This window comes from Sciurus vulgaris (assembly GCF_902686455.1).
Source record: "Sciurus vulgaris genome assembly, chromosome: 14".
Classification (NCBI taxonomy): Eukaryota; Metazoa; Chordata; class Mammalia; order Rodentia; family Sciuridae; genus Sciurus; species Sciurus vulgaris.
The window spans coordinates 94882887-94905041 of record NC_136475.1 but is presented as its reverse complement, the minus strand read 5'-3'; the positions used below and the strand labels follow the sequence as shown (position 1 = coordinate 94905041).

Here is a 22155-nt window from a genome sequence, read left to right as displayed (position 1 = left end):
GGAGGTGCACAGAGTGCAGAGGGGCCCACGGGAAGACACCTGCTCAGCTGGCATGGTGAGGAGCCTGCTTGCTGGGACTTGTAGGATGAATTGGAGTTAGCCAGATAAATTGGAGGGTCAAGGTCAAATTCGAGGACTGAAAGTGGCTGGAAACAGCCTGGGGTGGTTAGGGAACATAGAAACAGCACAGAGGGCTGAGCTTACCTGTTGGTTGATGTTGGCCTATTCCAGGGTGGCCAGCTGCCTCAGAGAATGTTCAGTCTGAGTCCCTCTAGCCCTGCTGCCTTCATTGCGGTGTCTCCTGAAAGGTCCCATCAAGGTGTTTTCCCTTCCGTGGTGTTTTGGAGCTCCCTGGAAGCGTTGCCCACATTTCCCTTCCTGTCCCTCCAGTTCAGGTTGGTGGAGGAGAACTCGGGGAGATAATGGGCAGCCACGTTTAACACCTTTGTCCTTAGAGTTCAGGGGCAGGCTGTCCTATTAAGAGTGGCTCATGATGACTGGGGGACCTTTCCAGGCCTCAGGCTAAGAACTGGGAACTATGGAGCTGGGAGCTAGCCCAGGTGCAAGCTTTGGTCCAGTATAGCTCTGCAGACAGATACCTGTGGAGCAAAGGGGGAACATCCAGGTTCAGAAAGTGCGTGGTGACCGTTGGCTCAGCTTAGTCATTGTGCAGGGGTTTGTCTGACCTAGGAATGTACATGCCTCTCCCAAAAGCTGTTGGGAGAACTTTTTAGGCTTCCAGAGAGCTGGGTTTCAGCAGTTCTATGGACCAGGGCATGCTGGATGTTGGATGGGTGGTTTGGTAGGGTCACCTGGTGGGGAGGGAAAATGTAGAGACATCAAACTAGAATGTTTCGAAGATGTACCCTGACCCCTGCGAGCTGTGCAGACAGCCAGAAACCTGGCCTTCTCAGTGCATCTCAGAGTCTGGATGTTTTAAATGGCTAGGGACCCCATTGTTTCGTCTTTATCTGCATCCTAGTCTGGGGGTGTGCACGTTCCAGGTGGCACTTCAGGTTCCTGCACCCCTTGCTAGCCCAACCACGCCTATCCCAGGGAGGTCTGCCACAGCCCCTGAAGGAGGAGAGCCTGCTATCAGAGGGTGCAATCTTCCTGTGTGCCCCTCAGCTGCAGTGGTGGGAAGCATCCCCTTTAGAAATACACAGAACTCAGCCTCTCTTTCCTCAAGTGCAGACTTCCTCTTACACAGGTGTGCGTGCGGCCGGAGTCCACGGGGTGTTTTTAAATTGGAAGCTGCGTGTCGGTCCTGCTGGTGTGCCTGCTGTTCTGTTTGCTTCCCTCTGCTCACCCCGAGTCCATAGCTCCAGCAGCTCCCGCGTCCTGTTAAGAGCCTGAGGGACCCTCAGAGGTGAGCCCAGAATTCCTTACACTTTGCCCCAGCCTGGCTGGGCAGGGCCAGTCTCGCAACAGACACCAGCTGGACCATCCTCTGTCAAGACCTTGTGCAAGATGCCTAGCAACACTTGAAGGCCCCACGCAGATGTCACCCTGTTCTTTATAGCCATGGAATGTGGGCCAGTGTGGAGATCCACTCCCAAGAAAATAACCACGTGGGTGACCATGCAGCTCACTCCTGAGAATCACCACGTGGGTGCCTGCAGGGCCCCTCGCCTGAGAGTCACTGAGGTGGAGGACTCTGGAGAGCCACTCCTCTGTGCTGGCCTTTACAGAAGAGTGCATGGGACCACAGAGAGGAGATGGACAGGCTCAGAGGGCTCGGCTCTCCCGTTGCCCTGGGCTGCTGCGATCTCTTTTCCTCAAGCAGGATTTTCTCCCCCAGGTGCTTCCATAGCAACTTTTTTTTTTAGGACCTATAATTGCTTTATGTAATGTGATTTCAGTGATTTATGTAACTCTTAGTTCCTCTAGTGACTTTGAGCTCTGCAGTGGTAGGAACGTATTCATTTTGGCCTTCCCCGGGCGCCTATCCTGCTCCTTCTGAATAAATTTTTGTTAAGTGGTTGAGGACACCAAAGCAGCCTGGTTCCGGGGTGGGACCGGGGTCGATGGAAAGGAACAGAGTTGAGGTTCTGTCTTCAGTGTGAGCAGAGTGCACTGTTAGCACACGATCTCTCTGTGGAGGTCAGGTCGCAGAGCGGTGCCCTGCAGGACTGTGTGAAGTCAGGTGTGGACACAGGCTTGGTTCCAGAGCGAGCAGCCCTGGAGGCCTAGAGAGTGGAGGGAAGCCCCTGGGGTACTGCGGTTGGTAGCCTGGCTGTGCAACCAGGGCAAGCACCTGAGGGCTTGTTGCTGGGCTCCTGCGCCTGTGGCCTCCTGTGATGCCCTTGAGGCAGGAGGTGTGGTCTCGTCCTTGGGATGTCGTGGTCTTGCAGAGGGAGTGCTGTGAAGAGCTGCCTGCGTTGGGTCAGCACTGGAACCAGCTGCTCTCACCCACACTCGTGGGAGAAGCCAGGCTTGGAAGGGGCGCTGGGACCTGCGGCTGGGCTCCGAAGAGGTGGAAGGCGGAGTGGGTGCTTGGGCAGCAGCGGCGGTGTGAGTGAGGGTGGCTCCCAAGGGTGCCGCGGACCCCAGCCTCGCAGCGCCCGTGACCCACAGTGGGTGCTTTCTCGGGAAAGCTGGGGTGCTTTCACTAATACATGGCGGCCGTTTCTTACAGGCCTGTTTGCTTGGTACAGTCGGAGGGCAGGATGTCCCTGGGGGGCTCCGCCAGGAGTCCAAGGGCTGCGAGCAGCCACACCATGACTGATGTGTACTTGGGTGGTCTCTGTCCCGGAGTCCGTCTTCCGAGCCACTGTGTTCTCCTTGGTGGGGGAGCACTTGTGCGTTCACAGCATGCTACAGGGTGTGCCCCAGGGAACTTCACGTTGGCAAGAGTGCACGCTTGCAGAGGCCCGCGGGACCTGCTCTTCTGGTGTCACGGAGGACACAAAGAAGCAACTGGTCCCATTGGTTACTTTTTCTTGATTGCCGGAGTGTCACGTGGTGCCTCTTGGTACTGTGAGCACTGCTACCCAACAGTGTAGGGCAATGGAATGGCTAGATCTTCCAGAAGATGCCGAGTCGGTGCCCAGGATGGGACACTTTTTGATTCAGCAGTGTATATTTCCTCTTAATCACTTGGCTGGTTTGGAGACTCATGGACCCTGGGGACCGATGGGAAGAGCTGGCTCTCTGTGCCCTTAGATCACCATTTCTTCTACCTGGAGCATTTGTCACGGCCCTGAGCTCTGAGCCAGTCCTGGTCACAGGAGGCCAGCAGGGTGGTGCATGGGGCCAGATGTGGCAGGAAACTGAATTTTTTGATCTCATCAATTTGTGGGCCCCTGCGAACCACCTGCTTCTGTGTGTCTCTCCTTTCTGCTGATGCTGCTCTTAGACCCCTCCCTCACTTTCCTCTGTCGCCATACACAAGGCAGAAGCGGCCAGATGTGAGTGTGGGATTTCCTTTTCATCCTGGGACAAAAGCAGGCAGGAAAGTCAGAATGTGGTGTGAGCAAGCCACAGGTGAAAGACAGGTTCACGGTCCAGAACCCAGGCAGGTGGGACCTGCCAGTCCCAGGCTGTCCCTCTGTCTCTGCGGTTCTCTGGCTTCTCTTCTCGTACACACACCAGTCATATTGGAGTACTGCTCACACTATTGTGGTCATATGGACCTGATTGCATCTGCAAAGACCCTGTGAATGCACGGTCACACTGCCGGGGCTGAGTCCAGCATGTCTTCTGGGAGACGATTCAGTGAACATATAACTATGTACGTGCACACCCGCACGCCAGCTGTGTGTTTGCGTGTGTGTGTTAGTCTGTGCGTGGCAGCGTACCTGTTAATGAGGACTTGAATCAGCAGATGTCTGTGTCCTAAGTGAAACGGTGTTGCAGGGAGTTGTCTGCGGCTGGTGCAGCTGCTCCGTGGTGCCTCTGAGGACCACGCTCCCCTCTTTCTACCTGCCTGGCCTCAGCATCCTTTGACTTCGTGCTGGTCACCCGAGGTCCAACATGGCTTGCCTCAGATGCGAGTTTACATCTGTATATCTGGTGCCAGAGAGGTGGGGCAGTTGGTGGCCATGATTCCTGACCCCTTTCCTTCAGGGACAGAAAGGTCTTTCTCAAAACTGGCAGGGAGGACGGGAGGCAGAGCCCACAGGGAGGCGGTCCCTGAGCACTGATGGATGGCTCTCAGGCCAGCTTTCCCCTCCTGCTCTTCCTGGAACAGCAAGAATCCACCTGGGATGGTGTCTGTGTCGATGTGCATGTAGCTAGGTGGCCTTGGTGTTGTGGGACCACTGCCATGAGCCGAGGCAGGGCCCCGCACTTCTGTGACTCCAGCAGAACTGTGCCCAACAGGTGCTCCATGAGGAGCTGCTGACCAGTCCACACTTCCTCCCTTCAGAGGTGTTTGAATGCAGGAGGAGCCACTTCCATTTGTGAGAATGTTCACGTATTATTCAGCTCTATGGTCGTTTGATTTACTTTTATTCATTTGGCCAGAACTACTTGGTCCTGGAGATTCAAGGGCAGGTTGAGGATGAGAGAGAGAGGGTGGAGAGGAGAGAAGGGCAGAGGGCTGGGGAAGCTTTTCTGGAACAAGGTGGCCCTGGTGTTCTGTGGTCTGTAGGGCAAGGACTCGTCTCTTGAAATGGTGGGATTTTGCACCTTCCAGCTTTGCTCTAGGAAAAACCACCAGAGGGAAGACCCTGGAAGCCCTTCTCTCTCTCTGTGAGACGTGGCAGGTGCAGGGCTTCTCCCTGAGCCCGCCTCGGCCAGGCGCTCTGTTGTGGAGGGTCCTGCGTGAGTGACAGGCTCAGGCCTCAGCTTCAGTTCCTTGTGAGATGACCGAGGGGTTCCTGCATGTGGATTGGCCACTGCCTGAGTGTCTCTTATCTGCTGATACTGTAATCACTTCTGGGGCTCGTTCCCCCTTGACCCTTAGCTCGGCTTGCTTGACAGTGACCTTGTTTTCTCTCTGTCACTGGCCATGTGCAGTGGGTCCAGCTTCCCCAGAAGGAGCAGCTCAGCTCTGCTTCCTTGGCCACTGATGGAGACCTCTGGTGCGGCCTGCTGTCTGGCAGAGGAGGGCTGTTCTCCTAGAGGGCAGGACTTCCTCCTGTGCAGCAGGAGACACTGAACGCAGACCAGTGGGGGGAAACGCAGCCTGTCCAGGATCTGGCTCATCCAGCGTGGAGCTGCTGGTCCACAAGCCTCTGTGCCCGGACCTCTGCTGATCCCAGCTGAGCTGTGCTGTCAGAGGGTGTCAGGGATCTAGCACAAAAACCAGAATGTAAGGTTTCACATAATTTTATGCAGTTCATACATTAAGGTAGTAAATTTTGATTATGCTTGGGTAAATAAAATATTGAAATATATTGCTTCATTTATTTCTGCTTTTCTACTGTGGCTACCAGAAAATTCAAAATCACATATCCAGCTCACGTTGCTTGCCTGGACTCGAGTGCTGCTGCTCTGCACCTTGGAGGTGTGTCCAGGTGAAGGTCCGCCTCAAGTGGGCGTGCCGTGGCACCGTCTGGGTCCTGCACATCCTCCGTGCCCAGTGGCGATGGGTGGAGAGGAACCTTCCAACCCGTGTCCTCCCCAGCCCAAGCAGGTGCACCTTGAATAACAAACTCTGCTGCCCGGCCAGCCCCTCACCCGGTCCCATTGTCCTCCACTGACCTCCGCCCGCTGCTGGCCTCCTTTCTGGGGCGCCTGCACTTCCTGTGGTGTTCTGGCATTTCCCCTGTGTCTTCCAAGTGTCTCTCCTTAGCCTGTTCTCCGTGGCTGGCCTTCTTGCTACTGCCACCTGACTCGTCGTGGTCCTGTCGCAGACTCCCTGCTGTCATTGCTGTACTCAGCCTTTCCTGGCTTCATGGTTAAATCCTGGCTCGTCCTCCCTGTGCCTCTTGCAGAAGGCGGTGTGGCCCCTATGGGCTTCCTCACTTCCCTGGCTGGCTTTGGCATTATGGGGAGGACAGGGCAGGAAGTGAGCCCCCTTTACTCCCTGGACAGGTCAGGACAGGCACAGTGCCAGAGGCTGGTGAGCTTCGCCAAGCGGAATGTCTTGAAAACCTGGAAGTCAGCGTTAGCTTCAGAGTGCTGAAGAACAGCCCAGCATTGATGTGGATGCATCTGTTGTCCTATGTCAGCAAAATCAGTCTGTCATGGCACCGCTTGAAACTCAGAGCACAAGTAGAAATTATGTTCAACCTGAAATGAGGGTGATTTTTAAGTTTGGCTTAAAGGTTAGACCTGGAAACAGGGCACATCCCAGGGTGGAGCACCGTCGTCTTCTAGCAATCCTCGATGGTGGAGATGACGGAGACGGAGGTCTCTCAGTCCCAGTTCTGCTGGGGGGCGTGGAGCAGAGGGCTGTGTGTATCTCGCTTTTGAATTTCCAGCACAGGACCCGGTATACTTTCAGTGTGCTGAACTGTTAACAAAATTATATATATATATACATATATATATATATGTATATATATATAAAACATATACATAAATATATGTATGCATGTGTGTATATGTTTCTACTTATGCATATGTATTATACATAATATATAGAATTATACATCGTATATGTTATATATTACATATATACTATTATATACATTTATAAAAGAAATTAAGATCTTGCCTGGAGGTTTATGTGTTCAAAATTGGTCACCTCTGCAAACTGACCCCAAACGTGCTGCTAATAAAAATAATCATTTGGAAGGTCACACACTCTAGTTTGTGTGCCTTTAAAGTACTTTGACTTCTTCTCTGCGTTGACTGTGTACGTTAGCCACGCCAGCCTACTTGCAATGTCACTTCCATTATGTGATGACAAATACCTTGGAAGATAAGATGAAGGTTTTCTTGGGAAACATGAAATGATTTTTTACAGAATTTTTTTTTCAAAGAGAAATTAGCTGAAAGGAGCATTTTCTCCAGGAGGAAGCAGGCCCTGCGGCAGGAAGGAGGTAGTGTGAATTCTGCTGGCGGGCAGGAGCAGTGGATTTCTGGATCTGAGCTGGGGAAGGGGTGGCTCCAGAGGCACATTTTCTTCCTCTGCAGAGGCTTTACTCCCTTAGGCAGCTGCTCTTTGGACAGTCCAGCTCCAGGAAATACTGCTAAGTGTGGAGAAAAAGACTCACAGATGCTTCTCCTAGTGTGTTGTTTTTGAAAATAATAACCCCAAATGGAAGACATCTAAATATGGTTAAGTAAATAGCATGCTCTAATTAGATAAGGTTTTTGGATATTTTAGCCATGGGAAAATGTTCATGATATAGTATTAAGTGAAAATAATTGTGAGACAGTATTGTATGTGCAATATGATTTACAGACATGGAAAATAAACCGAGGAAAAGAATCATAACTCACAGGGATTCTGACATTTTTTCTGTTTTTGATTCTTTTATTGTGGTTTTACTGTTGGCCTCTGTTTCCATGGATTCAGCCAGCTGCAGATTGAAGGTATTCAGGGAACAAACTCTCCCTGTACTGAATAGGTACTGAAAATGTCAATATTCCCTAAATCACAGCGTAGTGACTGTTTACGCTCCATGTTTTAAATTTTGCAGGAGGCTCTGCACACACTGTGACATCGTCTGTGGGAGACCTGCACGTTCGTGGACCTTGCTGCCCTGTGGGGGGGCTAGCATCAGTCCCTCACTTGATGCTGAGTGCCGTCTGGAGTTCGTTACACAGTGCGATCTAGTCTGAAGCATATTGCATGTGAAGTTTGACTTCCCCCAGGGCCCACATACAGATTTTTGTTTCACAGGCAGTGGTGGTATAGTTTCTCAGATAAGCCCTATATCTCAAGTGGACATTTGCACACAGTGACCAAAGAGAAACAATTAATAAACAAGGAAGAAGTTTGGCCATTTTAAATGAGACACAGCGAGAAAGCCCAGGCCCTGCTGCCAGGGGTGCATGCTGCCAAGGTCAGCCCCTCCCCTCCTGCCCTGCAGACAGTTCCGAGGGCCATTGGGAATGGCAGTGAGCCCGAGGGAGCACGCACTGGCTAGGGCGTCTGTGCTCAGCCGTGCCCAGAAGGCCGAGGGGCGGGTTCTAGGACTCTTGCCCAGGGCTTCCGGCCCCACTGGGACTTGTACAAAGACCTCTGACCCCTCCGCAAATGTTCCCCCACGTTCATCTATAAAGTGAGAGCAGTTCCAGGGTTACGTTTTTGAAAGGGCTCTTCTGATTCCTCTAAGGATCATGGAGATCGTGTCTATGAAGATTTGAAGAAGGATTTGAAGACTTGCCAGAAGGAATCAGCAAATAGCCGCCAGAGTTGCCTGGTGGGGAGGCAGGAGGTGATGGAAAGATGGGCTGTGGGCACTGAGAGGGATGGCACTGCCGAGGACTTCAGCCTTCGCCTGGAAGACCCTTCGCTGGCTGAATCAAAGATGGCCCTTCCTGCCCACAAAAGCGGGAAAGCGTCCGGGCTGGGCTTGGAACTTGGTGGAAGAGCTCCTGCCTGGACGCCCTGAGACCAGCCCGGGCGCCACAGAGCAAGGGAACAGAAAGGGGAAGACTTAGACCCTTCTGGACTGCTAACGTTGCCCCGTTTTCAATTAAAGATAGACTCGCCGAGTGGAACCCTGCCTGCTCCTCCTTCCTGTGGTTTTTTGTCTGGATTGTTGCTTTGCAGTAAACTGAGTGAAAATGGGAGCGGCCCCGTGCTGTGGAAGTGCCTTCCACGCGTTGGTGACGCGCGTTGTGAGGCGAAGGCCTGCTTGGCACCACTTCTGTGTTAGGTGTGTGCTGCGGCCCAGGGTCACCGGAGCCGAGAGGTGTGGAGTGCTGTCTTTGGATGGGATGTCCTTGATGGAGCAGAGGAGGTTGGTTGCTGGTGCTGTCCTTACTCATTTTCTGCCTGCCAGACCCACCATTTCTGATGAACAGGTGTTAAGATCTACAGTTATTCAACAGCAAATTGTTCTGTCTCCCCTCCCATTCTGTCAGTTTTGCCTCATGAATTTGAATGCCTCCTTCTAGGGCGGGTCCATGTTAGGAATTTTTATGTCTTCTTGGAAAATTGACCCCTTTATTATTTTGTAATGGTCTTTCTTTGCTCCTGATCAGTTTTCTGTTTTGAACTCTGCTTTGTCTGAAATTAACCTAGCTTCTTCAGCTTTCTTTCTGTTGTTATTAGCATGTACATCTTTCTTTATCCCTTTACTTCTAGCTGGAATCTTTGTATTTAAAGTAGGTTTCTTGTAGACTACACATACCGTTCTTTTTTTTTTTTTTTTTTTTTTTTAATATATGTACCGGGGATTGAACCCAGGGGGCACTTAACCACTGAGTCTCATCCTCAACCCTTTTCATTTATGTATTTATTTTATTTTGAGTCAGGGTCTCACTAGGTTGCTTACAGCTTCACTAAGTTACTGAGGCTGGCTTGGAAGCTGTGATCCTCTTGCCTCAGCCTCCAGAGCCACTGGGATTATGGATATGTGCTACCATGCTAGTCTTTATTTTATTTTTTTAAATCCACTCTGAAAATCCACATCTTTAAACTTATGGATTTAGACCATTTATGTTTAAAGTGATTATGAATATGGTACCACCAATACATACTACATCTGTAGCTCTTTTCTCTTTATTTCATCTCTTTTTTCCCTCTTTGACTTCTCTGATTGAATGACTTATGTGATCTCATCTTATTTACTCTATTATGCTACCAATTATACATTTTTAAACAGTTTTTGATGATGGCCTAGAGTTTGCAATGTGCATTTTTAAAATTCGGTCTACTATTAAGAAACCCTGCGCCACCAGACTACATAGCAAATGAGCCTTAGGACAGAGCACCTGCAGCCCTCCCACCATCCTCTGGTGTGGATAGCTGTGCCTCTGACTCTGGTTTCTCCTTCCTCTCCGGGTTTTGGAGTGTGGGTTTGAACTGGAGCCTCGGTTTTCTGAAGGGCCTAGGAAGTGGCTGATTTTCTGTTTGTCTAGCCTGTTCCTGTGGGGACGGTGGAAAGACTTCTTGCCTCTTCGTGTATTGAAGCTGAAGTCTTAGGTCCCCACCTTCACAGTTTTAGACCCACCTGTGCCGTTCTGCACCCCTCCCACGTGTTCAGTTACAGCCTTGTGAGGTTCGGGCCGTGGTGGTGCAGAGGGCTCAGCCTGACCCTGGGCGTCCACACCTGCCTGTGGGAGGCTGGACAGTTTATGGTTCTGGGACTTGACTTTCTAATCCACAGTGACCTTAGCGAACACTCTATTCCCTTCTTCCAGCTTTGACTCTAACATCCTGTTTCATGTAAATTGCTCACGCACTTTGGTGTAGCTGGGAACTCAGAATGTTTTGTTGACTGATAACGTTTTGCCCTATTAGGCAGGAAATGATTTTCTCGATTCTCTTTGCATGGATACTTTCATCTTCTGTCATCCATGGAACATGATGAAATTGATTTACACTGTCAGGCATTCAAACATTTTTTAACAAAATGTGATGAATGACTTTGATGGAAGTTTTTCAAGAAATATTTTATTTGAACTTTTGATTTTGAAAAAAAGGAACTGAAAAAGAAGCCAGACATAAAAGGTCAGGTATTGTATGACTCCACTGGAGTGAAAGATCCAGGAGAGGCGGAACCACCAATGTGGAATCAGGCTGCCGGGTGCTGCACTGGGAAGGAGGGCCTAGAGGGTGACTGCTCACGGGGCAAGGGGCTTTTTGAGGTGATCAGAATGTTCTGGAACAAGTTAATGTTGCTGACTGCATGACATTGTTAATGTGCTAAATACTTCTGACTTAAGTTTAAAATAGTTAATTTTATGCTCAATGGATTTAACTTGGATTTAAAAATACATATAATACATTAAAAATTTATTAGTACAAAAATCTAACAGTGCAAGGCGGCCTCCTCCTGCCCTGGCCTTAGGTCTTCTGAACCAGAGGCAAAACCGCCACACGCTTAGGTATGAGTTCTTCAGTGTCAAATCCCCCACTCCTCCTGCCACACGCTCTTTAGATAGAAAACAGTGTGTTTTGCTATTTGGGAAAAATTCCCCCACTTAACAGCACACATAAATCTACCTTATTCCTTTTCAGAGTTAGTCAAGGGAGTTGTTTTGTGAGTTCTTTATAGTTAGTGTGTGTTTTCCCTCACCATTCTAAACAAACTGTTTTTTTTTTTTTTTTCCTGGGGTAATGCCTCTACCAAAACAAGCTTCTTATTTTGTGCCTAATTCAGTATCCAGTCGGGTAAATCAATTGGTTCTTTGTGAGCAGTTTCAAGCCTAAGAATTGGCTTTATTTTTATGAGTGATTTCTTAGAATTAGGAGAGATGGCTAGAATTAGCCAAATGCCTTTTATCACAACAGAGAATTAAAAAAAAAAAAAAAAACTCCCTCATTTAATTAATGGATAACCAGTGAGCCAATGAACTTGCTCGTAGCTGTAACTCGACAGATCTCTTCTTTGCTGAAGAGTCCTTTATCTTCCCCCAGGAGGCAAATGAGAAGTGACTCTGCGAGGCAGCTCTGAAGGGGCGACTGTGGGGCCCCGTTTCCCGGGGAGCCGCACTAGGGTACACCCTGCCTGTGAACAGAGAGGTGCTTTATTGAAGCTGGACAAGACCGCCATTCATACCCAAGTCAAGCAAACCATGCCTGGGAAGCACCACTGGGCGTCTGCATGAGCGTAACTACAGAGAGCGACACTGTGTGTTTGTTTTTATTTTGAAATATTCACTTGGAAGCGCGGTAGCACCTGAAAAATCATGCACTTGGAGATCGAGAGCTTGTGGGAGAAGTAGAGAGAGCTGTAGATTTCTTGTGTCATGGTGTCACCTTGCGAGCAGCATTTCACAGTGATAGCAGGTGAGCAGGTGAACACGGAGTGTCCATTTACCAGGAGAAAATGACCCAGTGAGGAAGGAAAAGGAAGAGCCCCCAGCTCTGAGTCCTGTGGATTTCTGAGCAGGCCCAGCTCTACAGATTTGCTTCAGAGAGCTGGAAATGCAAAGAAATGGCATCTTTTTGTGGGATTTTAATTTAGACTTTGCAATATGTTGTACTTAGCCTATGTGATCCTTTGTGAGACAAAGGAAATGATTTTTCTCAGTGTGTGAAAACTTACCGGTAAAGTAGGCTGTGCCGTGCATTTCAGCCTCTGAAAACTTCAAGTTATTAATACAGAAAGTGAGGACAACGTCTGAAAAGCAAAGCGAAGGTAAATAAAACTCCCTGTCGTCTGATGCGGTGCCCACCACTCGGTTTGCTGCCCTGTGCAATCTTCTGCAGAAGTTGTGCCGGTCTCACTGTGCTCACGAATGCCATCGTGCTGTGTAAATGGCTGTGTGATGCACGCTGTGGTCTCTGCGTGTGTCTGAGACATCTCTTCATGCCAGCACACACAGGACCAGCCTGTTCTTCACGTGTGTAGACACCGCCACGTCACTTATTCAACTTGTCCTCTGTTGGTGGGCTCTTAAGTGGCTCTTCTGTTTTTCCCTTGCAGAGGCTCTGAGCCGAGTCCTCAGACCTCCCTGGCTGCCTCCTTGTCTGAGTCTTCTCCATGCCTTCCAGGCCTCCTCCTTGTTGGCTGAGGAGTTTGTCAACTGACTCACTATTTTTCTTACTGCTTCTACCTTACCCAAGTCTGCATGCCCATAGCAGGTCCTTTTAACACCGAGACCCTCTATTTCTCTCTCCGTATCTCCCTGTCCAGCCCATTCTTGTGAAAGACCTTGGATTCTGACATCAGGACATTTGCCTCCTTCTCTGTGACACCCACCTCTCCTTGCACTGACTTCCTATTATGCCTGATCTTTCCGCCCCTCTAAAAATACCTGTGGCCCCTCTTCCCTCTCAGTGTCCCTGGCCATCTTGCTGGCCTTACTCTCCTTTCTGGAATATTGTTCTTTTTCCTACTTTCATTATCACCTGGAAAAGTCCCAGCTTTGGGAGAATCCAGCTTCCTCCTACTCGTCACCTGCCCCCTAGCAGATAAATGTTGCTGGAGAGAAACCCTCAGACCTGCTGTGTCTGACTGAAGCCTCTCAGGCTCCTTCCCGCAGGCAGGCTCTGCAACCTGCTCTGTTCCCTTAGGTTCTGGAACGTTCACTCTCCAGGTTGATTCCTGCCACTCGCCACTTTTCAGGCCCTGTGTACACCTGTGTCTTGGCATTGGAGGCCCTGAGGCTTTGTCTTCAGATCGCTGCTGTCCTTTCCTTCTGACACCCCTGCTTGGGAGCTCATGGGGTCTCCTGACTGTACAGCATAGACCCTGAGGGTTCCCCAGTCTGCAGCCAGATCAGCCCCAGGAGCCCCACGCCTGCCATCAACTAGGTTCTCATATTTGTACCGTGGGCTTGAGAGGTACCCCAGCTTCTGACAGCTGGGTTCACATCATAGCTGAGACCCAGAACTGGAAGCATCTTTGTACCTTACCCTACCCACCCACCCACCCACCCTACCTCCCTCCCTTCCTTCCTTCCTCCCTCTCTCCCTCTCTTCCTTCCTTCCTTCCTAAAGTCAATTGCTTTTGCAACTACCTTCAAAACCCATCTGGCTTTTTTCCTTCTCACCACCTCCCTACTGATCCCTTAGGTCCAGCCAGGACCACTCTGCCGAGCGAGGTTTTCTCCATGTGTCCTTCTGTCCAGCTTCCTCCTTTCACTCAGGCCTCCTTAAAATATCAGAGGCCTTGAAGACCAACCTAAGAAAATGGTACCTCCTCTTTTACCTGGTTTTCTTTTATTGTTTCTCTTATCCCTAACTGATGGTGTGTGTGTGTGCGCGCACGTGCGCGTGCGCCCGCGTGCACTGAGACCTTAACAATCTTCACGGTTCCAGTGGTTGTCTCTATTCTTTCTTCTGTTTTATTTCTCATATACCTTGTTAGTTTAATGATTCCAATTGTTCGTAGATCCTGCGTTTATCTAACAAGGAGGAATCTTATATGTAACTCACTAACAGGACCCTGTTATACGTTGATGTTCATAAGATAATTTCTTTTATATGTTTTGCATCACACTGGCTTTCTCAGGTTATTTTAAACCTTTGAGTCTTTTGTTCCTAATTTGAAGGAGTCCATGCTTATGTGAAGGAGTGAATTAATTATATTGGCGTTGTCCCAGGAGCACACAAGAAGTGAGAAGCCTCTTCTTGTACTTCACGGGACAGACAGGTGAACAACCACTGAGCCACATCACTAGCCCTTCTTATTTTTTATTTGAAATAGTGTCTTGCTAAGTTGCGTAGGTCCTAAGTTGCTGAGGCTGGCTTTGAACTTATGACCGTCCTGCCTTAGACTCTCAAGCCACTGGGATTATAGGCATGTGCCACCATGCCTGTCCAAACCGTAGTGTTTTGTTTTGTTTTTAAATTTCTTGAAGGGCTGCTTTGTAGTCTGCACTCGAGAGCCCGGGCTCATTCCACTCCGCACCCTCCTCCCAGCGTCTCTGCACGTGTCGGGTGCCGGAGCGGGTTGAGGAACTTAGTCCCCACGTGCATTCTTTGTGTTCTGCAGAAGCAGGTGTGGAAGCCTTCAGGGCTTGATGGGAAACAGGGCGAGGGGCTGCCTGCTCGTCCCGCCGATCTAGGAGGAGCAGTCCTTGGCTCCGGGAGGCATGCCTGAGGTTGGAGGCTGTACATTAGAAACATGTGACAAACGGCCGAGCAAAATGCTGCCGCCCTTCACAGCTGTGCCTCGTGGCTATGCCAGCGCAGTGCAGATGGAAGCCAGCTGTGTGGCAGTGGGCTGGGAAGGGTGGGGCCAGGGCTTTGCCACCTTCCATTCGCCGAGGAGGTGCCCAGGGCTCCCAGCGCCTCCTGGGCAGAGCTCGGAGGGCACGCTTCCTTTCACAGAGCTTTGCCCAGTGCTTTCCGAGAGCTCTGATTGCTGGCAACCACCGAGCAGGGCGCTCTCCTTCCTGCGGAGGTTATGATCCTGTTTGCAGACTACCTGGGAATGTGGCAGGAACGTGGAGCAGGAGGGAATGTATTGTCTTTTGTCTGAAGGTCAGGATTTATTGCCAAGCGAAGAAGGAAAATAGACAGAGCTTAGTGGACGTTTTCTGGAATAGGTGTCTGGAAGTGGTCGGGACAGAGCAGGCAGGGCTGTCAGTGGGCGGGAGGGCTGCTCTGCACAGGGCCAGCAGGTGTCTGGAGGGCCGGTCACTCTGAAGCTTTCACCCTCAGCAGCCTGCCCACGGCACTGCAGGAACATTAGTGCTCTCGGGCTGCGTGGAGGGCAGCCAGGAAGGAGGGACCAGGACCACATGCGGGTCTGTCCAGCAGGATGTGTCTTCTCTCCACACGGATACCTCATGCCTTTCTCTCTGACTTTGGAGAGGCTGGGCAGGTGCTGCCAGGCCAGAGGGGAAGTAGAGGCCATGGACATTGTTCTTTGCTTCCTGATGAGAAAGGCCTAAAAATAAGCAGAGTTCAGATGCTGGTGTAGCAATCCTGAGGAGCAAGGCTAGACTTTGAGAAGAGCGAAAACTTGGGAAATTCTCTTGTTACCTTGCCTTACCCTTTAGTTTTGTTCTAGTAGGTTCTCTTTAAATATAATTTCATCAAGATATAATTTACATAGGATAAAAGTCCCCACTGTAAGTATACTTTTCAGTGCTTTGTAGCATATTCGGAGTTTTGTAATCATGCTAATTGCCAAACAGTTCAGTAGTCACCGAAACCCCTGCCCCCATTCCTCTCCCAGACCCCAAGCCTCTGCACACCAGTATTTTACCTCCTGCCTCTGTGGGTGGCTCTGGCACTTCATAAGCCTGATTTCATTCATGTGGCCTTCTGCATCTGATTTCTTTCCGTCAGTACAGTATTTTCAAGACTGATCTCGTAGCGTGGATGTGTACTGCAGTCCGTTCTTGGCTGTGTCCACGGTTGGACACACCACATTTTATTTTACGCATTGACCAGTTGATGGACATGTGGGTTGTTTTTACTTTTTGCCTAGTGTGAACATACTGCTTTGTACATTCGTGAATAAGTTTTTGTGTGGAGCTACGTCTTCTGCTGCCGTGGCTGATATATACCTGCATGTGCAGTTCCTGGGTCACGTGGCCACCTTGTGGATAATACTCTGAAGAAGTGGGGAACCATTCTCAAAGTAGTGGCTCCAGCTACCATTGGCATGCAGTGTGCGTACGGTCCGAGCTCTCGCCTCCTTGCCTGCACGCGTCCTGTCTGCCTTGATTCTCGCTTGTGGGTATAAAGTAGCATCTCATTGAGGTTTGGATTTGCATTTCCCTACAGCAACAATTAGGATGAGTATTGATATCTCTTCTTGTGTTTTTTGGCCATTTGAATTTTGTCTTTGGAGAAATGTTTATTTAAATCCTTCTGGGTTGTCTTTTTATTGGGAGGATTCTTTATGTATTCTGGATACAAGTTCCTTATTGGATATATAACTTCAAAAGATCTTCTCCCATAGTGTGGATTGTCTTTCCACTTTCTTGATGGTGTCCTTTGACATGCAAACATTTTTTAACTTTGGGAAAGTCCTTTATATCTGTCTTTTGTCCTGTTGTTTCTGCCTTTGGTTCCATACCCAAGATGCTATTGGCTAAGCGAAGATGTTGAAGATTTATTCTTATGTGTTCTTCTGAGCGTTTTATAAGCTCAAGTTTAACATTTAGTTTTAGAATCATTTGTAGTTAACTTTATGAAAAGTATAATTCTTGCATCTAGATTTAGTTTTTGAACACCATTAGTTGAAAAAACTATCATTTAGCCATTGAAATATCATGGCACTCTTGTGAAAAATCAGTTAACCACACACATATGAGTTTGTTTCTGGCTGCCAGTTCTAATTTATCAATCTATGTATTCATGCTGCTGTTACATTGTCTGGTGGTAACTTAACTTCAGAGTAAGATCTGATGGTAGGAAGTGTAAGTCTAGCAACTTTGTTTTTCTTCTCAAGTTTCTTTTGGCTAGTCAGGGTTTCTTGGATCTCTGAATGAATTTTAGAATCAGCTAGTCAATTTTTGCAAAAAAAGTAAGAAGAAATTTTATTGGAGATTACATTGAATATTAATTAGGTTTTAATCAATTTTGGAGGTGTTGCTATCTTAACAATATTACAACTTCCTGTCTATGAATGTGAGACATCTTTCTATTTATCTAAGACTTTAAAAAAATTTTTTTTTAGTGGTGTTCTTATAGTTTTCATTGTACAAGTCTTACAAGTCTTTTGTTAATTTTTTTTTCTTTTTTCCTTTTTGGTACTGGGGATTTAACCCAGGGGTACTTTGCTACTGAGCTACATACCTGGCCCCCCTTTTCTTTTTATTTCAAGATAGAGTCTTGCTAAGTGGCTGAGGCTTGAACTTGTGATCCTCCTGCCTCTGCCCTCTGAGTTGCGAGGATTACAGACGTGCCACCACTCGCAGCCTTTGTTAAATTCATTTGTAATTCTCTTATTGGTTTTGGTGCTGTTCTAAAGCGTGTCTCATGTGAAAGCATCTTGTTTTGCCTGTTCTACCACCGTCTTTCCTCAGTTCTTCTCATTCATGTTCTTCTGGTCCTCTGTTTTGCCTCGTTTGTCATTAAGTAGATGGTACCATTGTAATTCTCTTTTTGTTTATTATACACTATTTAGAGGTTTTTCCCAGAGGTGGACCTGGAGGTCAGACTTCCTGTGAACTAGAAGCCTCCCTGTAGGAGAACCACTGGGACAAGGCTTGGTGCCCAAGGAAAGCAGGGGATGGGGGGGGGGGGGGATACAGGGTGATTTGTGTTCTGAGAACAGTGTGCGTTGGTGGATTGAACTGTCAGCCTCGTGGTGGAATTTGTTTTTACTCAGTAACCTCTGTTCTTTCTCCACTTCCCTGTTGTGCTTTACAGATGCTGGTGTGATAAAATTTCTAAGGGTCGTGCCCAGCCTTCCCTCTGGACATGGCGGTGTGAGGTGGGATGCCAGGGAGATGGCCATGCCAGGCTTGCTGTGTACCTCTTGACCACCTGCCCTTCTCTGTCTTCCCAGGTACCTCACTCCCTGCCAAGTCTGACTCCCAGGGCCCAGCCTCCTGGTCTGCAGGGACCTCTAGGACCAGAGCTCTTCTCCTGCCTCCCCTGTGGGCACCCAGCAGGAGGGAGGAGCCTGCTGAATGCAGGTACGCACAGCAGGACACCAGGACCCCAAGGCACTGCGCTCCTCCCCTGGACTTCTCACAGGTAACTTTGGGTTTGGGAAATGAAGGTGTGGAAACCGTTGGTTGCTCTTCCGAGTGGACTCTCAGCCATTGTTGGGAAAGAGGGTGGGCCTGCCTGGGTGCATTTTTCTATCCGTCTTACGTAGCAGTATGTAGGCAATTTCCTAGCGTGTCCCCCAGAGTGAACGTTGAGGACTGTCCTCAATACATTAAGGGGTTGTAGAACTTGTGCTTTGCAAAGATTTCCGTGAGTCCTTCTTCACCATTCATAACAGGCAGGTGAGACTGATGTTGCCCATCTCACACTGGAGACAGGAAGCAGACTCGAAGCACAGTGAGGTACCCAGAGTCTCGTGGGCTCATTGATTCAGTGAGGATGTGTGGCTTGAGAGCCCAAGTGTGCTGGCTCTCCTCCAAGTGGGACGAGTGCCTGCTCTGACGAGGCCGGTGCAGCCCGAGGTGTGAGTGGAGGACAGGGTGCTGTGCCAGTCACAGAGAGATGGCGAGCAGCCGAGAGAGCACTGAGGTGGGTAAGATGGCAGCAACCTGGCATGTCGGGCTTGGCCACTGCGAGGGGAATTATGGGTTTCAAGATGGAAAATGTGTGTGGGGTTCTAATCAGAGGAGGAAGGGAATCTGCATTCCACCTTAGTAGTCTCATTCTGGCCTCTGGGCTGGGAACAGACTCCATGTAGGGGTGGGGGGCAGGAGTAGGATCAGGAGACCATCTCAGAGGCCGTAGGAGGTCTACTGTGGCAACCCAGGCGGGACAATGGCCGTGCGCTCCTTGGTGACTGTGAAAGTGAACAAAGTGGTCACTGTCTGGAAATGCTTTTGACAGATTCCTTGTGATGGTCTCGCAGTGCGGACCCAGGTGTGAGAAAACGAGGACCTTGATAATAATGCCAAGCGGTTGAGCTCGAGTGACCAGCCAGAGTTGGAACCTACCAAGATGGGAAAGGCTATGGCTCGAGAAGGTCTGGGGACAAAAAGCAACTGGCAGATGGGTTTGGAACATGTTGAGACTGAGGATCTCACAGGACACCCAGTGGAGCTGCCATGTGGGCAGTTTCTCCAGAGCCGATGGCCAGAGGACCGTCTGAGCTGCAGGTGGAAAGGGAGTCTGGCCAGTGCTTGGTATTTGAAGGAATAAGATCAGAAGGGCCCGAGGACAGAGGAGTTTAAAGAGTGGCCTTGCGACATTCAAGCTTCCTGGGGAGGAGGGGGGAGGCCAAGCCAGTGAAGAATACTGAGAGGGACCAGCCAGAGAGGTAAGGGAAGCAAGGCTGTGGCTTCTTGGAAGTCACTTGGAATCATTTCCAAATGAAGGGTGTGAGGAGCTGTGTCCAGGTGCTCCTGGCCCCAGGGAGGTGAGGACCAGTGGACACTTGGATGGTGCCATCGGGGTCACTGGTGGTGTTGGAGTGGACGTTGTTTTGTCTGGTGGCTGTGGCCGCACAAGCCTGACTGGGAAGCGGGGCCGGTGGGAGGAGCTGGAGTGGGAAGGCCGGCCGGTGTGAGGCACTTCGACTGGCAAACTGGGGGAGGAAGGGCACAGTTCGTGCTGGGATGGGGTGGGACCCGGTCAGGAGGGTCAGTGTTAGTTGGAAGCACTCAACCTGGGCTGGTGGGAGTGGTTGAGCGGTTGTAGCACAGAGGCCGGCGAAGCCCTGTCTTGCACCGGAGGGGGGTCGGCCTGTGGGCGGGCGAGTGACTGGCTTCAGGAGAGGCACAAGAGTGACCCTGTAGGTGGCTGGGAGGCAACATCCTCCCGCGGTTGCTCATCTTTCCTCTGTGCAGTAAGCAGCAGAGTCACCGACAGAGTGCCACAGTGAAGGCAGGACGCTAGTTTTGCCAACAAGAGGCAGGAAGCACACCAGAGCCTGTGGCTACAGATTGAAAGTCCCCATGCAGGGTGTTGTGTCCTCCCCTGACAGCCCAGCTGGGGAGTTAAGGGCGCAACCTACATCAGGACTTGGTTGGTCCTTTGGCCAAGCGGAGAGAGCCTGGGGCAGTCAGTGTGCAGGTGAGAGAGGACCCTCCTCACAGCGGGGACTGAGGTGGTGCGCGAGGAGCCAGCACGTTAGGCAGGAGGACAGTGGTGCCTGGGCCTCAGCACAAGAGGAGGGGAACTGAGGCCTCGGGTGTGGGGCGTGGAGCTGGGAGGAGGTGCACTTGGGCGAAGGGACAGTTCCATCGTTCCTTCCCCTGGCCCAGCTCCTCAGTCGCCCCACCTGGCGTGTTTTCACTGTGTACAGCTGGAGATCCTCGAGGCGACCACTACATGCGTGCACATCACCAGTTTTCATTTGGTGATACTGTGAGATCCTGGCTACCTGCGGCTGCCCCTCTCTTTGCCGAGTTACTGGTCAGGAGCTGCCCTGTGGACGCTGCCCTCTGGAGCCACCTCCCACTTCGTCCACGGACAGCGAGTGATCACAGCCTGTCCTTTTCTTTTAACCTAAACTTGAAAGCTGTGGGACTTTTGCATCCTTGTCTGCGAGGCACTCGCTGGTCCAGGGATCTGTGGAGCCTTCCCGGTCTGAGTGCAAGAGCGAGCACCGTGGGAAGGGCCTGGAGGCCAGGTGAAGCCCCGGTCCTTCCCGGGCTGCCCATGCCCACGTCCCAGGATGCGCCTTTTGGGGATCTGCCTCAAATTCCAAGAATTGTGAAATGGTTTCATATTCACAAAAGATGTATGTCAGAGGTCAAAATATCAGAAACTGACATTCTAGCACAAAGAAAATTTTAAATGTTTAGGTTTGAAATGAAACAAATTTCATGATGGTAAACACTGGATTTCTTTCTTAGGTGAGTAAAGTATCTGAATCAGGAAGATCATTTTTATTTTTGTTGTTTTTATTTTTCATTCTCCCAAGTGCACACTATAGTTGGTTAAAAAGGAAACCTTCAGTTGAGAAACTTTGACTGGGCCTTGGGGACAGCCGGGGTCTGGAGAGCCGCAGCCGTCTGTCCATGCTCATCACTGCTCTCTTCTGGGCTGCTTGGTCTGTAGGACAAAGGTCATTTGAAAACATCAGCTAGAAATGCAAATAGCAGTACAGTACTGTCCCTTTCTCCACGGGTGTAGAGCTGCTGACAGGGAGAAATGAACGATATTTTTAGAAAAGAAAATGGTCAGAGACGCTGTTCTGAGACGTCCTGACTGACAGCATTATGCTACTTCATAACAACCACATTTTGCACAGTTAATTTGTTTTGTTAATTTCTACTTTTTGAGTGCTTCAGGGCCTCTTGGGGGTACACTCACTGCTGCCGTCTGAGATGCTGACTGTTGCTGAGTGCGTCTCCTTGGGGCTCACACACAGTGGAGGGTGGGGCACCTCCGAGTGGACAGAAGGTGGCTGTCCCTCTGACCCATATAAAGAGCCCTTCCGCAGGATCAAGAGTAGATGTGGAGCGTGCCAAGTACCCACCACATACAGGGCTTCTGCCCCTGTGGATGTGGAGGAGACCAGGCAGTGTCTCCAGACGCCGGGAGACAGGTGTCTCTGAGTAACATTAGCAGGCTGGGGATGTGCACTGCCATTCCACAGACCTGAGCAATGTCAGAGTCCATCTCAGGCAGCGGGGCCTGGCTTCTGTCCCTCACAGCCAGGACCCAGAGCCCGCAAGGGGAAGAGAGGAGCACAGCCTGAGACCTGAACCAGGGCTGGACACAGCCTGCTGTGCAGCCTCAGGAGTGGGTGGGCTCAGAGCCAGGAAAACGTGAGAGGAAAGTGGGCATTAAACCAGGGCACGTCCACCCATGCGACGGTGTGGAGGGAAGCAGTCTGAAGGCAGCAGAGACCCAGAGGGAACAGTTGGGTCACGTGCTTCACAGGAATGAATGAGTCCCCCAGGTTTAAAAACATGTTTTAAAATATGTTATTCTCCAAAGGCTAACAACAGAGCTTTGTACACATTTGCAGACACATTTACCAAAGGCTATGGCAGCCCTCTCTCATACTTAGAACTTCATAAGCAACTTCCAGTTTGAGCTCCATTTAACATGGCTTTTGAAATATTAATGGTAAACTCATTAGTGTGTTG

At 50.0% G+C, this 22155-nt stretch overlaps 1 protein-coding gene across 3 annotated transcripts in view; it reads left to right on the top strand.

Annotated features, from left to right (window-relative positions):
- RNF144A (ring finger protein 144A) overlaps nt 1-22155 on the top strand; it is a 98619-nt gene that overhangs the window by 4069 nt on the left and 72395 nt on the right. Inside the window, exons 1-2 of one of the 3 annotated variants that reach the window (XM_079111238.1) lie at nt 8735-8807; nt 17934-18124. In XM_079111238.1, coding sequence (XP_078967364.1) covers nt 18058-18124 — 67 coding nt within the window. In that variant the 5' untranslated portion in view covers nt 8735-8807; nt 17934-18057. Of the gene's footprint in view, nt 1-8734; nt 8808-17933; nt 18125-22155 lie in introns of those variants that run through there. The other 2 variants (XM_079111240.1, XM_079111237.1) reach the window with 2 other exon arrangements.